Source organism: Cyrtonyx montezumae, unplaced genomic scaffold, assembly GCF_038088225.1.
Source record: "Cyrtonyx montezumae isolate F1298 unplaced genomic scaffold, pur_monq_1.0 scaffold_11, whole genome shotgun sequence".
NCBI classification, from domain to species: domain Eukaryota; kingdom Metazoa; phylum Chordata; class Aves; order Galliformes; family Odontophoridae; genus Cyrtonyx; species Cyrtonyx montezumae.
The window spans coordinates 5666296-5680730 of record NW_027071837.1 but is presented as its reverse complement, the minus strand read 5'-3'; the positions used below and the strand labels follow the sequence as shown (position 1 = coordinate 5680730).

At 35.7% G+C, this 14435-nt stretch overlaps 1 protein-coding gene across 1 annotated transcript in view; it reads left to right on the top strand.

Annotated features, from left to right (window-relative positions):
* The window catches only part of DIAPH2 (diaphanous related formin 2), a 145187-nt gene that overhangs the window by 40849 nt on the left and 89903 nt on the right, over positions 1-14435 (top strand). Inside the window, exons 14-17 of the mRNA XM_065729493.1 lie at positions 316-380; positions 922-1026; positions 2050-2817; positions 4961-5075. Of these exons, the coding sequence (XP_065585565.1) occupies positions 316-380; positions 922-1026; positions 2050-2817; positions 4961-5075 (1053 nt within the window). The remainder of the gene's footprint in view (positions 1-315; positions 381-921; positions 1027-2049; positions 2818-4960; positions 5076-14435) is intronic.

Below are 14435 nucleotides of genomic sequence, written 5' to 3'. Positions count from 1 at the left end.
AGTAGTAAGGTTGTTCTGAAAGAGGCGGGCAAAAATGATTGCATGCAAGCCCAGATCTGTAAGAGACAGAAAAACTGTGAGGATTAATCTTTAATTTGATTGGTCACATGTTTTTCTTCACCACGTCCTTTTACAGTCACAGATTTTGCTCATCAAAATCATTCATTAAATGTTTGGGCATATCAGCCTAGTCATTCATTGTTGTTTTTTTTTCTCATAATTTTGTGTCATGAGGTCAAAAGGTAATTATCTTAAGCAAAGGAACTCAGAATTATGTATTACCTGACTTTGTTTGGTGATTTATTTAACTTTCAGATGCAGGTGTAGACAAAGCTAAATTAGAAGAGAGTGAGAAAAAAACAGCAGAATTGTCCAAGAAAGTAAGTACTGTTTGCCACTCTTCTCAAGCTATAGAACAACCACCTTACCAGAGCACTGTAGGCTTGTTTTACCACAGAAACTTAGTGGGAACTGGGAAGTAATGAATATCATAGGATGGATGTTATTCCACAGTTCAGAGCTCTGCAGGCCCTTCTGCACAAAGCTCTGATTCCAGCTTCTTCCAAAATAGGAAAGAGAATAATACAATTAGCTGCAAATATTATTCAGTTGAATTCACCTACTGTACATAACTGATGGGAAAAATTTATACTTGATGCTATTTGAGTAAAGTATACTTTAAAACAAAAAAGTGTATGGGAGAGGAGAGAATGTGACAATCTAGTCCAGTGGATGGTGTCCCTGCCCATGGCAGGGCTTTGGAACTAGATAACGCTTACGTTTACTTCCAACTCCATCCACACTATGATTCTGTGATTCATAGCTCTTCATCTAGTACTGGCTTAGAACCTGAGGAAACTTATCTAAAGGCAGAGTGTTGACAAAAACAGACAAACATCTTTCTGGTTGTTAACTTCACAGTTTGATGAGGAGTTCACAGCTCGACAAGAGGCACAAGCGGCACTTGAGAAACGAGAGGAGAAAATCAAAGAACTTGAAGCAGAAATCAAACGATTACGAAGCCAGGTAATAAAACTGACTTGAGAGTAAGTTCAGTATTTTCTATACTGTATGTTAGAATGAAGAGTAAAATGTCTTAAAGAATATTGTTTCTATGGAAAGCAAGAGATGCTGTGTACCAAGCTGTCAACACATTTATTGGATGTCTATTGTCAAATGAGTTGGGCTATAGGAACCAGTCTTTGGTACCAGCAGTTACTATGGCTTGACTATTTTGCTTCACTGAGTCATTTCCTACTCCTTGAATCTTAGCCAAGGTCTGTCCGTTGACTTTTCTTCTAATTGGAGCTATCTTAATGATTGTCATCTTCCTATTTGCATAATGGGAGGAACTTCATGTATTATTGTATAACCTCTTTGCCTTCTTTTTCTGGTCAGGATGCAAGTCTTTCGCTGCCATTACGTCATATGTCCTTATCAATGCACAGGCTTTCTTATCTTAATGTAAACATGTAACACTGTTTTTACAGAGGAATTGCTGTATGTTGTGTTCTTGGTTATCGACTCAAGTCATTCTTGTAACCTGTGGTCCCTTATGGTTTTTATTTCTGTTTTCATATAAACTTATGTTCGTAACTAATTCATACCCATTTTAGTGTTTGTTACAGATCTCTATGAGAAAGCCAAGAGTTTATTGTTGTCTTAATCAGTTATTAAACCAGCTATGTTGTTGTTAACACAGTTAAAATTATCTAGACATCCCAGCTCATGCATAGTAATGGTACTATTAAAAGTCATATACCTTAACTTTCTAGTACATCTTTTTCTCTCTAGTGTTAAGCTCCCTGTTTCCGTTCTGAACTCATTTATAACAGTGACATTTATTTTTAGATGCACTCAGATTTCTCTAAGCATTACTTCCATCAAACTAGAAACAATAGATAGTTGTGTAGTGAAGAAGTGTGAAAATTAAATTCCATAAAGAACATACTACACTAAAAATTTTGCAAAAAAACCAAAACAAACATAGTTCAAATTCATATTAAACCTCTTTCCCTTCTCAGATGAATAAAATTCTTTAAATTTCAGGGTCCTCCTCCAGCAAGCGTGACTGTGCCACCGCCGCTGCCCGGAGGGGCAATTCCACCTCCACTGCCGCTGCCCGGAGGGGCAATTCCACCTCCACTGCCGCTGCCCGGAGGGGCAATTCCACCTCCACCGCCGCTGCCCGGAGGGGCAATTCCACCTCCACCGCCGCTGCCCGGAGGGGCAATTCCACCTCCACCGCCGCTGCCCGGAGGGGCAATTCCACCTCCACCGCCGCTGCCCGGAGGGGCAATTCCTCCTCCACCGCCGCTGCCCGGAGGGGCAATTCCTCCTCCACCGCCGCTGCCCGGAGGGGCAATTCCTCCTCCACCGCCGCTGCCCGGAGGGGCAATTCCTCCTCCACCGCCGCTGCCCGGAGGGGCAATTCCTCCTCCACCGCCGCTGCCCGGAGGGGCAATTCCTCCTCCACCGCCGCTGCCCGGAGGGGCAATTCCTCCTCCACCGCCGCTGCCCGGAGGGGCAATTCCGCCTCCACCGCCGCTGCCCGGAGGGGCAATTCCGCCTCCACCGCCACTGCCCGGAGGGGCAATTCCGCCTCCACCGCCGCTGCCCGGAGGGGCAATTCCGCCTCCACCGCCTCTGCTGCCTGGTGGAGGAATACCTCCACCGCCTGGTGCACCTCCAATGGCACCATCTTTTGGAAGTTATCCTTTTGCTCCCATTCCAGTGAGGCCAGCGTTACCACATGGAATGAAGGCAAAGAAAAAATATAATTTGGATGTGTCTATGAGGAGAATTAACTGGTCCAAGGTATTACAATGTTTGGTTTTCTCCCATTAATTAAAAAGTGACTTTTGAGATAGATGGTAATATGTAAGGGTTTATACTAGACTGTTGGTAGTACTGATGAAGTTTGGGAAATTCTCTTCGTTCTTTCTTCAAAATAATTCTAAATCATTTACGATGAAGCTGATTTTGGTTTTCAGAGATTCCTTATTTAATGGAGATACTTCCAAAGATTTAATCCTGCCAGGACCCCAGAACATTCAGAGAATACCAATAGCTATCAGATGTCAAAGTATTTGAGTAGTACTGTTTTGTTGCTTTGTTCTGCATGTTCAGGTGTATCTGACAACTACCTGCCCTGGCAAGCACTTCAGAAGGTTTATGAAATAGTCACTTAACATGTAGTTAATCATGTTATCTCTGCTTTCAACACATTGAGTTAGTTCAAGTGTTTCTAGGATTTAGGAATTTTGGAGTTTTCCACACAGCTCTCAAATGGGCAGACTTGTTTATGAACCTTGACAATCTGACAGAAGAATCTAGAGTTAAGGGATGACTACAGCTCTGTTTGTGTAATTGAAGCAGATACAGCTGAGTCATTAGAAAAAAGGGAATGAATTTAGAGAATTTACTTGAGTCACTTGGAATAAAATCCAGAGAAACTTGGTATTATACATGGAATTTTGATGGACATTGCAAAGCAGAGTTATGAATGTATTTTTGTCTGTTAGGGCATAAGCAATCTGTAGGATCCCTAAGTTATATTTTGCCTGTACAATAAATTATTTTTTTGATTGAAAGTTGAAAGTGGACCAGGCTTTTGGAGCCGGTAGTTTTAAGTTTGTTGTTTCAGCTCAATAGTGCTTTGGCTATGCTTTCTAGTAGCATGCTATTGGGGGAAAAAAAAAAAAAAAAAAGTGAATCTGCTATGCTGGCATCTACTGTAGGTTAGTTTTCTATTTCCTCTTAATTTTCTATTTCCTCTTAAGAGCCTTGCTTGAAATGTAAGAATATGACTTGTCCCCACAAAATAATGAGAAGACACCAGAGAAAGAGTTTTTCAAAGTAAAAAGAAACATCTATACTAGCCATGGTAATGAGTATAAATACTGAAACAACTAAAACGTTCTGTTAGGGACAGATGCCTTGATGTGAAGTTAAGTACTGATTTAACTAACTTAATTGAGTGAGATTATTTCTTTACACAAGAGGTTTCAGATGATGTATTCTAGAATTAGGGGACTTAGGCAGCAACAGGCGAGTATTTTTTCTGTTTTGGCCATGTTGTCACAGACCTGTCCTCATGATATGGAATCAGAGAATTGTAGAGATTGAGTGCAACCCCCCCCCCGAAGCAGCTCCCTTCAGGAGATTGCACCAGTAGGCACCTAGATGGTTTCTGAATATCTCCAAAGAAGGAGAGTGCACAACTTCTCTGTGCAGCCTTTTCCAGTGCTGTCACCTCTGTCACATTTTATGACTCAGGGTGAGAAGAGGAGGGACCGTTCTATTAGGTGCAGTTAAAATTGAATTGTAACATTGCATCAAATTGCACAACTGTATGCATAACTTTTTTTAAAAAGATTTTTAAAGTAGCTTGGAACAAGAAGTTATCTAAGAGTATCTCGTTCTATATAGAAACCTATTAGACTGATGATATTTAATAGTTACATGTTCAGAGAATATTGATAGCTGTCTTTTAATGATACCTAAGTTACTTATCTCAAATGTTTGTTGTTTTCAGATTAGTTTTGTGCTTGGGCAGGGTTATGGCCACTGGGAGGAGCTATGGGGCTGCTCAAGTGAAATGTTTGGGTACCATAATTTTGTGCAGAATTTGAACCTGTGTAGTGTAATATGTTTATATTAAGCAAACTTCATTTTTAAAGGGAAAAAAAAATCAAGTTATAAATACAGACTCGAATGTAGCATGCTTTAAACCAGTTTGGAAAGCTAGTGGAATCAAAAAAATCTTGATAAAAATGGTGTAGGTTGAAGGCATTTTCTATTGCTGTGTTCTGTTTAGGAAACTTCCTTATGAAATTGTAATACATAAAACTTAACTATATTCAGTCTAATTATTATCTCAGCAGTCTTTTAGAGCTGACATTGATTTGGCCATTGAAAGTACTAATTATTAACTTTGAAAATGATGTTTTTATTTCAGATTGAGCCTTACAAGATAGCAGAAAACAGTTTCTGGGTAAAGGCTGAAGAAACTAAATTTGAAAGCCCAGAATTATTTGCAAGATTGGCAGTTACCTTTGGATCACAAATAAAACGTACGTTCTTCTACTTTGACTCATGCTTATATTAAGTTGGAAGCTGAGAAAAAGTAATGTTTCATATTCTTTGTACAATATTACAGAATCATATAATACTTTAAAGCAGGAAGATGATGTGCAATGTGTATTTTACCGTAATGTCTGTTACAGGAATTGTGCCTTGCTATTCCGTATGTGTTCTAAGTAGATTTTCTGCTAATTGCTAATGCTTATAGATGTTTAAAAAAAAAACTTTGCTCATCGCATGAGAGGACTACATAGCTTTGCCATAAGGTTAAAATAACACGGAGTTTGTCACCGTTTTTGGTGTGGTGACAAACCAAGTAAACCTTCAAGGAAAAGATCCTATGACAGCAGATAATATTTACAATAGATTGAGAATGTAAATGACAGGGTTCTGCCTTGAGCTGAATTCTTTCATCAACAATCTGAGGAAATGTTTCTGAATTCCTGAAGAAACATCTTCATTAAAAATGCTGGGGAAAAAAAAATTCTTGAAATTTTGACAGTTTTAGTTTCATATGAGAGGAAGTTCTTGTTGACCTAGTTGCACAGTTATAAAACTGTGGGGCGGGCGGAGGAAAGGGTGTTTTCTCACCCTTTGCTTTCACAGACACAAGCTCATTTATCATCATATTAATCTAATTAATCTAATGTTAAATTTTTCTTTCTGTTAGTCCCGTTTTTGATGTGGTTTCTTAGAGTATCACAGGGGCGATATACTATGAGGATACTATACAGGATATGTTCTCTAGAGAGCAGAGTCAACACATAAGCAATGCATGCATAAGTGGGAAAAATCTGACCGTCTTCAAAAAATTCTTCTTCTGATACCTTAGTGCTTATCTTGTGTTCCATGGGAATTCAGAATGCCAGTGTGAGTAGCAACTGAAGTAAGAGGCAATATTCCCTGACTGGTAAAATAATTTTTACTTTAAAACAAAATTTTGATCCAACTATATTTAAAGAATAAGCATAGAGTTGCTCCTTTATTTGCTGTTGTGACATGAGATATTTAATGTGGATGTACCAAGTATGTCTTATTTTGGTTTAAATTAGTACTACCATTCAAACTGCAATATTTAGTCTTTAAAATAAGTTATTGAGCATGACTATGAAAACGAAAAGTGCTGAGAGGTATTCTCTGTGATATTTCTGAAGATTTTGAGATCTTTGAGTTTGAAATGAGTTAAATGACATCTAATTATTACTGTCTTAGTACAATCTTGAAGGATTTTCTTCTGATTTCTTCAAAAGAAATAATTTGGATACCTTTAAAAGGCTTGTGTGATGAATGGACTTCAGGGCTTCAGATTTTCTTTGAAGATCTTATATGAATTGAACTTGTAGTTGTCCTTCCAGATAAAGATATTGAAATGGTGATTATAGTCTCACAGACCATTTTCAGAAATAAAGGATATTTCAGATCAGATTTCAGAAATAAAGGATATTTCAAACCCTTGGAAATGAATGGATGCCTTCTGTTTCAAAAGTTGAGTAATATTAGAAAGTGAGACAGTTACTTCACGGTAGGTGGCAGTGTATTTGTTTCCTTGTGTAGCTGTGCAAAGGAAAATGTTAGAGATGGTTGGAAAATAATACTAGTTGCTTTTTCTTTTTGATTTGGTTGATTGTGAAAGATAATCTAGTATCATCCAGAATTTTGTTGTAGTAAAAGTGGGTATAAAGAGGATGAGACATACATTTATAAATAACATACATAAATTAGCTGGATTAAATAGTGTTAAGCAATATTGTATCCTATAGTGTTAAGCTTTATTCTACTTTTTAAAAATAAATGAAAACATCATACTTTTCTTGGGAAGAACTAATAGCAAATCTTTCAAATCTTTTAGGCAGCTCATGTTGTTCAGCTAGAAAAACTGTTGGTAGATTTTGCTTTTGTGTCCTTAACTGATATCAGACGATCTAGTCAGATACCTACTTGAAGGAGAGCACTGTAACGCCATTGGCTGCAGCGTAACTGGTGCTTTGTGAAATATGATCTCAAAAGCTGTATGTTGGTGTTCAATTTTCCTGATATTGAGGACACCTAATTGTGTCTGCTGTTAAGTACAAGTGAATGATCAAAATGTTATGGCTCCAATAAGTTTGTTATAATGTGACAGTATCCAGTGTATCTGGCCTGCTGCTATCAAAATCACTTTTCACTGTTTGATTGATAGTCTAATTGCAAAACACTACAAAGCAAGTTAATGCCTTCTCCCTAAAGGATCATGTTAATTTCTGGCTCTTGTAATTTAGGTTGTGTATTTTGCCAGTCAAGAATGATAGTGGTACTCTGAAGAAATTAATTATGTGTACAGTAGATCTGTAAAGGTAGTAATTAGTACATAATAGTCTGTAACTACTGGGATTGTTCCAGTTCAGAATTCATTATACATCCAACTTACCTCAAGGGAAAACTTCTTGATCAGAATTCTGTTTCTTCTTTATGATTAGACTTATATAATTCAACAATAATTTTGATGCATGTTTTGAAGAATGAAGTAAAATTTTAATATCTAAGTTCATACATTTTTTATTTATGAAGTCTGAGAATGTGAAAATATTTATATTAAATATATTTCATTAGACATATAAAATATAAATATATTAAATAGATTATTTTAATATGCTGTTGTTGCTCTTGCAATTAAAATATGAAATTTGAGGTGGCTATCCAGTCCTAGGTTTAGTTTCTGCCTCTATGGGCAGTTTCTAAAAACTCTGCAGTTTTTAAATTAATAGTGATCAGGAAAAAATATAGAACATTGATTAAAATATTAATATTACCAATTATACAACTGAATATTAAACAGTAATACACTATTTTACAGTGTTCTACTTTATTTTTATTTCTGTAGTAACTTATGATCTTTTCCTGTTTACACACCTAACAGATAATGAGGAGAGGGAGGAAAAAAGGAAGACAGACTAGTTACATATATATATATAATTTATTTTTGAGGATAGGTATGGATGACCTAAATTCTGTTATTTGTCCACCTCTATTACACATTAGAACTAATGTTTTGGCTTTGGTCATTTGTGCTGAAATCATGAAGATTGCATATAATAAAAGCAAATTTTAAATGATATAATATTTCAAGATGACTTTCACTTCTGTGCAGTAATCTTGATTGAATATTACAAAGCCTTCTTCACCGTTGTTCTTGACTGGCAAATGAAAAAAAACCACCAAAAAACATTGTTTCAGCTTGGAATAATAATACATTCTTAGAGGGGGAAAAAAAGTTTTTTTGTAATTACTTCTAAGCTATTATTTACTGAAATGTTAAGGAAAAACTAATAGTAAACAGACCTTATTATTTAAACTTTGAGGGATAGCTGTTTGCATTCATTTACATTTCTTATTTTTAAATGAAAGGAAAAAGGATTCGAATTTTTAATGAATGCATAGTTTTACTTCCAAAGTAATGCCTCCTATTTTATTGACCCATGACAGCAGAGGCGGATGTTGATAGTATGGCAGTAGAGGTTGCACCATTTTGTTCCTGTGACAGATGGCAGAAGAGGGGCACTCCTGACAAAGTGACATCTGACATAGAAATGTGTATGAAGCAGAGGTGTGTCACTGAATTCCTTCATGTGGAAAAAATGACTCCTGTTGATGTTCACTGACTGTTGCTGAAAGTTGGTGGAGACCAAACAGTGACTGTGAGGACAATGATATGGTGGGTGGTGTATTTCAGCTGTGGCAACAGCAACAATGAATCAGCACAGCTGGTACTGATTTGTACTCACTCAGTATGCAGGCTCTTGTTCATTGCTGGTGAAAATCCATAACTCATGGTGGTGACTATGTTGAAAAATAGTGTGATGTCTGAGAATTTCCTCAATCAGATAGTGTTACTGAGCTCTTTGTATCTGTTGCAGTTTCCATGGAGATAAATAGGAGGCATTACTTTCATAGTGACCTATGTATGTTAAGCCCAGATCAAATTCACTTAATTCATTTAAAGCTTGTAAAAGTTTTGTCCAAAACTCTTTTAGCGAACATCTCTTTGTAGTTGTGAGAGAGCTAGCCTCAGTTCAGTACAGAAAACAGTATTAAACGCAAATACTTCGTGCTGGGTCAACTAGGTGTGCTCTCTTGGTGAATTAAAAAGAAAAAAGAATTAAAGTACCTATGAATTTGTTTCTGAGTTACAAACTGTAGGTGGCTCCCTTGGTCTACTGGTTAATTCAGCATGTCTTTTTCATTCCCTTCCTTACCCTCTTATTTTCAGAAATCTGAATTCAAAGTGAAGGGAAATACTGTTTTGTGGTGTAGGCAACCCAGCACTTCTTTGTCACATAGGAGTTGCAGTTTTCAAAATGACCTTAAGAGTGACGAATGTAGTTTTACTGCAGCAGTGTTATTGTTCAGGAAAATGATAGATGAAGTTTCTTAAGAATTGAAGTTTAGCACATGTAAATTCTTTACAATAAGAAAGCCACAATGCAAATGGTAACTGTTCAGGAGCACACCCTTTTTTTGAAGGCACACCTCTTTTACTAAAATGAGAGGAGCACTCTGAAGGGGCTGCAACAAATGAAAGTTTCCAATTAGGAAATGTTTGCTAACTTTAGTCCTTCATTTTTGATTTTGTTGATGAAATTTAGACTATAGAGGATATCTTGTACATATGTGCTTGCTCTGTTTGGTTAGGAAACCTGTAGAACACAAGCTGTTTTGGAGTAATTAATTTATTAAAATAGTGAAGAACTAAACTTCTGCTTAGCTGTACTATGAGTCAAAATTAGTAGTTTTCTCAAAAAGATTTGGCAGTAGAATTCAAGGAGGGCTGCTTTCTTCTTTTCTAGTGCATAATAATTTTTTAATCTGGATCCTTCTGTATAAAATATAGTTATACTGCATGAATAATTTTAGGCATTTATTGGTACACATCCAGTAGGGCTTGGAAACTGGTAATTGTATAAAAAAACTAATGATCTCCTTTCTGTATTTTCTTCATGAAAATCTCATTTTGGAAATGGTAAAAGCAGATTTTTTCAGAAGGTGATTGGTGTGGGTGTTACGATGTACATGTGCAGCAGGGTTTTTCATGTTAAAAATTTGGAAGAGAAATATTTGTGTGCAAGTAGCCAAGTGAGCCAAAATGAAACCTTAAATAATCTCACTTGTAATGATGTAATAACAGTGTTGTTTTAGTTATACTGTCTTAAAGTTTGGGTAGCACCATTCAGAACGTATGCATTCATGTGTTAGACTAAGGTGCTTGGGAAGTAAAAGTGGTCGTACTGAAGAGAAGTGGAAGAAAAAAGTCAGTTTTGACTTAAGGAAAAATAATGTCAAAGGAGAAGGGAGGAAACACTGAAATGCATGTGTTTTTTGTTTTTTGTTTTTTCTATTTTTCCTGCATATGTTTTTTCAGAAGTCCCTATTAGAAAAAAAGTAGGATTACTATGCAGGGAAGTGTATGTTACATTTGGAATTCCAGTCCACTATATGGTGACGCAGCTAGTATGAACAGAACATACCTCCATATACCTTGCTTCTCTGAGGGAAGTCCAGCTTCTGTTTGTAGTGTTTTATAAAATACAGCAGAGGAGGAAAGGCAGGTTATGTGTTCTGAAATGTCTGTTTCAGTTTCAGTGATGCAATGCTCAAATGAACTATAGCACATTTAACGAGCAGTTGAGGACAGAGACACATGTACTAAGCACACCAGGGAAAGGGATTGTGTACAAGGACTAATTAACATGAAATATGAATACATTCATGAAGTAGTCTTGATCTATAATGCTCTTATGGAGTATTTTTTTTCTATGAGTTCAAAGAAAAAGTCAGAAGCTGAACTGAAATGAATCTTTTAAGTGTTTGTTTGCAAAAAAAAAAAAGTCTGTTCCTCGAACTAAATTTGTTCTGTATTAATCTATAAAAAAAAAATAGACTCTAAAGAATGTATTTTCTAATGTCAAAATAGGGAAAAGAATAAAAAGATTCTATTTAAGATTTTTTTAATTTCATTTTTTTTACATAGGAAATTAAGGCTGATAATACGAAAAAAATGTAAAACTTGAAGCTAGGTACTGAGAATATGATTAAATAGACTATTCCATGCTGTTTCTAAGATAGTTATTTTCCTTAAATGAGTTGTTAATGTTATCTGTTACAGAAATTTTCCTAAAGTGTGGTTTATCTTTACCTGAGCGAGTATATGGGTTGCTCTGAAAGTTATGCCTCCTATTTATTTCCACTGAAACAGATGCAAAAAGCACAATAACAATATTAATTAGCGAAAATTCTTAGCTACAAAACAGTTTTTCAGCACAGTTGCTGCCCAGCATGAGCTTAGCATTTCTACCAGCTATGAAGTGAGAGCTGTAACACTGGTTCTTCAGCAGTTCAGCCATGAAGCTGGGTGTTCACGGACCAATTCCTTTCAAATACTTTGAGAAGGCAACCAATCAAAACCAATTTCTCCCCACATCTGCGTGTTACTTTTACAAACAAAACTAATTTATTTTCTTGTTTGCTGAGCCACCACCTAAAAAATCTTCACCTACTTTTGAGATCGTTACTTGTCTGATTGTTAGCTATTGCAGCTGTAATGCTGTGAAGAAGTACTTTGAATAGAATATCTTCCATTGGAAACCTCTGTTATATATAAGTAGACTAAGGTAGATCCATTATCTAAATGAATTAACGTTCTTTAGAGATAGATACATTAAAAAAAGAAAGCTATCTAAGGCATTAAAAGTGAACAATCATGCTATTAACATTCTAAATTCATTGAGAAATTGAAAATGCTAGATACATAGGCAGATAAAAAGTTAATTTTGTTGAGTTATTGAATTACTTGTCAATGATCACTCAAGGATATAAAGATGAAATTAAACAACACATACAGAATCTGAAGGAATTGGTGTTTTAAAATAAGAATATATATTTTTTAGAACTAATAAAAATACATTTCCCAAGGTGGAGAAGTGGGAGAAAAAGGAACTTAGGACTTAAGCTTTCTAAAAGCAGAATATCAATGTGATAAACTGGCTAATTTTTATAAATCTGTATGAAAGTATCTGGAATGTTCTGGACTGTAGTTCTTGTGGATTATGTTTCGAGGTTTTTTTCTAATGTTTTTTGCTTTCGCACTTTAGACTTTTTCGTAGTTTGTGCTAAAATGTTGCCTTTTTAATAAATCATTTGGCTTATGTTGCTAAAATGAAGGGTGGCAAAGCATAAATTGCATCTTTTCAATTTAGAATCCAATACAGATTCTGATGTGTATATGATTTAAATGTGCTCAGAGTAGTGAAGTCTAACTATTAGTAAGGTGAGGGACAGGTGCTGGTGTGTGATGTGACTACCTTAACTTCTGCAGCATAAGTGGCTTAATTTTGTTGTTGATACAGACTGGTCTAGCAATAGGGATCAGTGTATTAGTTGAAGAACCGATGTGTTAAGTTTAGTGAGTGTGTGAGTGCTAGTTCTAAAACATTCAATTTCAGCTTTGCTTGGTGTGTGAACAACCTTGTTTTTCTCAATGATTCTGCTTCACAGGAAGCATCAGAGTCATAATAGACTACTTGTGTCTTTGCATCCACTAGGTGCAAGGGTTTTTCCCTCAGATTTCACATATATTCCTTTGGGAATTGTTCATTATGGCCCAACAAGCAGTGGAAGTTTGCCAAATTGGAGAAAATCAGCTAGAGGTCAGCAAAAAGTCTCTGTGATAAAGCTGATGATGGAAAAATGAGGAGAAAGTAAGAGGTTGTATAACTACCTTTGATGCAGCAGTGCATGCCTAGGGGCATGGTAGCATATACAGTGGGTTTTTAGAAAAGACTGAATATGTATGCTCATGCACAACATATGTATGTCTTAACTGCTTACATTTAGAACTTGAGCTCTGAGAATGTGTGCTTGTTTTGTCAAGTCACCTGGTACATATCTTGAGCAATAAAGGAGTACTCCTTTCTAACACCACACAGGAATTAGAGATTTTTCTTTACAGATTTTGGATGGTGTTGGGTCCCCTAAGAGTAATTCTTTAATGTGGAAAAAATTTATCTTTTTACCTTTTGAAGGCATGTATGTTGGCTGAATGTGTGAGTGTTTTGAATACCCTTTGAAATACTGGGACTCCAAGAAATCTTTTTAAGGTCAGATCTTTTAGAAGGTAATTATATAGTCTTCAAGCCTGGTGTTTTGATTTCAGTGGGTTACCAGGAGCAGGAGCTTAGGTAAAAGTGTAAGAAAAGGAGAGATATGTTGTTTAGTATATTCAAAAAATCTGTTTATCTGTGTAGATGAATTAAACTAAATATATTCATTCTTCCCAGCTTTCATCATTTCAGTTCTTTTTACGGAAGATATTTCCCCAGTTGTTTTTAATATAATCTTTCACCTATGAATTTAGGCTGACAGCTATCCAAATTTGATATCTGTGAAGGTATCCCTTTTAAGGTTTTTTTTTTTTTATTAATCCATGTAAATACAATAGTAAATTTCACCTAACTACCAATTATATTCATAGTATTTTCTTTACAACATGAACTTAGTGGGAGAATAAAGTTCTTAGGAATCATTAAATCAGAGTTCTCCAATTTCTCAACTACTCGGTCCACAGAAAGGTAATGCTCTGTAGTTCACTCATGGGTCAGACTGTAGTCAGGTCATGCCATATTATGCTTAAACTACAGACTACAGAAGATCTTGAAGATGATAAGCAGATGTAGAGATGGGAGATACAAGTGAAAGTTTTTTGAGCATATTTGTTTTAAAACCTGATAGTAGAAAAGTATGAAAGAGAGAGGATACTTGAAATATGCATCTGGAAGCATATGATTTCTAGCATTTACATTCAGGAAATTCACAGGTCAAATAGCACAGTGGGGGGAAAAAAAAGAACACCTACCACTTTGTTTGTGAAGCTTTACTTAGTGCAATTAAACACCAATGTCTAACTTGGTTGTATAATTAGATTTTTGGATCTTTGGATTTTTTTTAACTTCATTATTTCTAAAATTTGTTTGGAAAATGAAATTCACAGCAATAATCTTTATCGGGAAAGATACAGCTTTTAATAAGTCTGGTTAAGTCGAACAACAACTGAACTTTCCATTTAAATATTTTTGCTTTTAATAATAACTGCAATTAAGTTTATGAAAATCTTGATGAAGTGTGATAATTTTTTAGCATTTTATTTTACTTTGATTTTAGTTATTCTTTGGTCAGGAAAACGCTCAACACTATGGTGTTGAGCCATAAAAACAAAAACCAGTGTTTTTCTATGGTGGTTCTGTAGTGATGGTGGTCTGACATCAAAGAGGAGGGGAAATAAACTGAGACATGTGACTACCTAAATTAAAGCTACTGCTGTA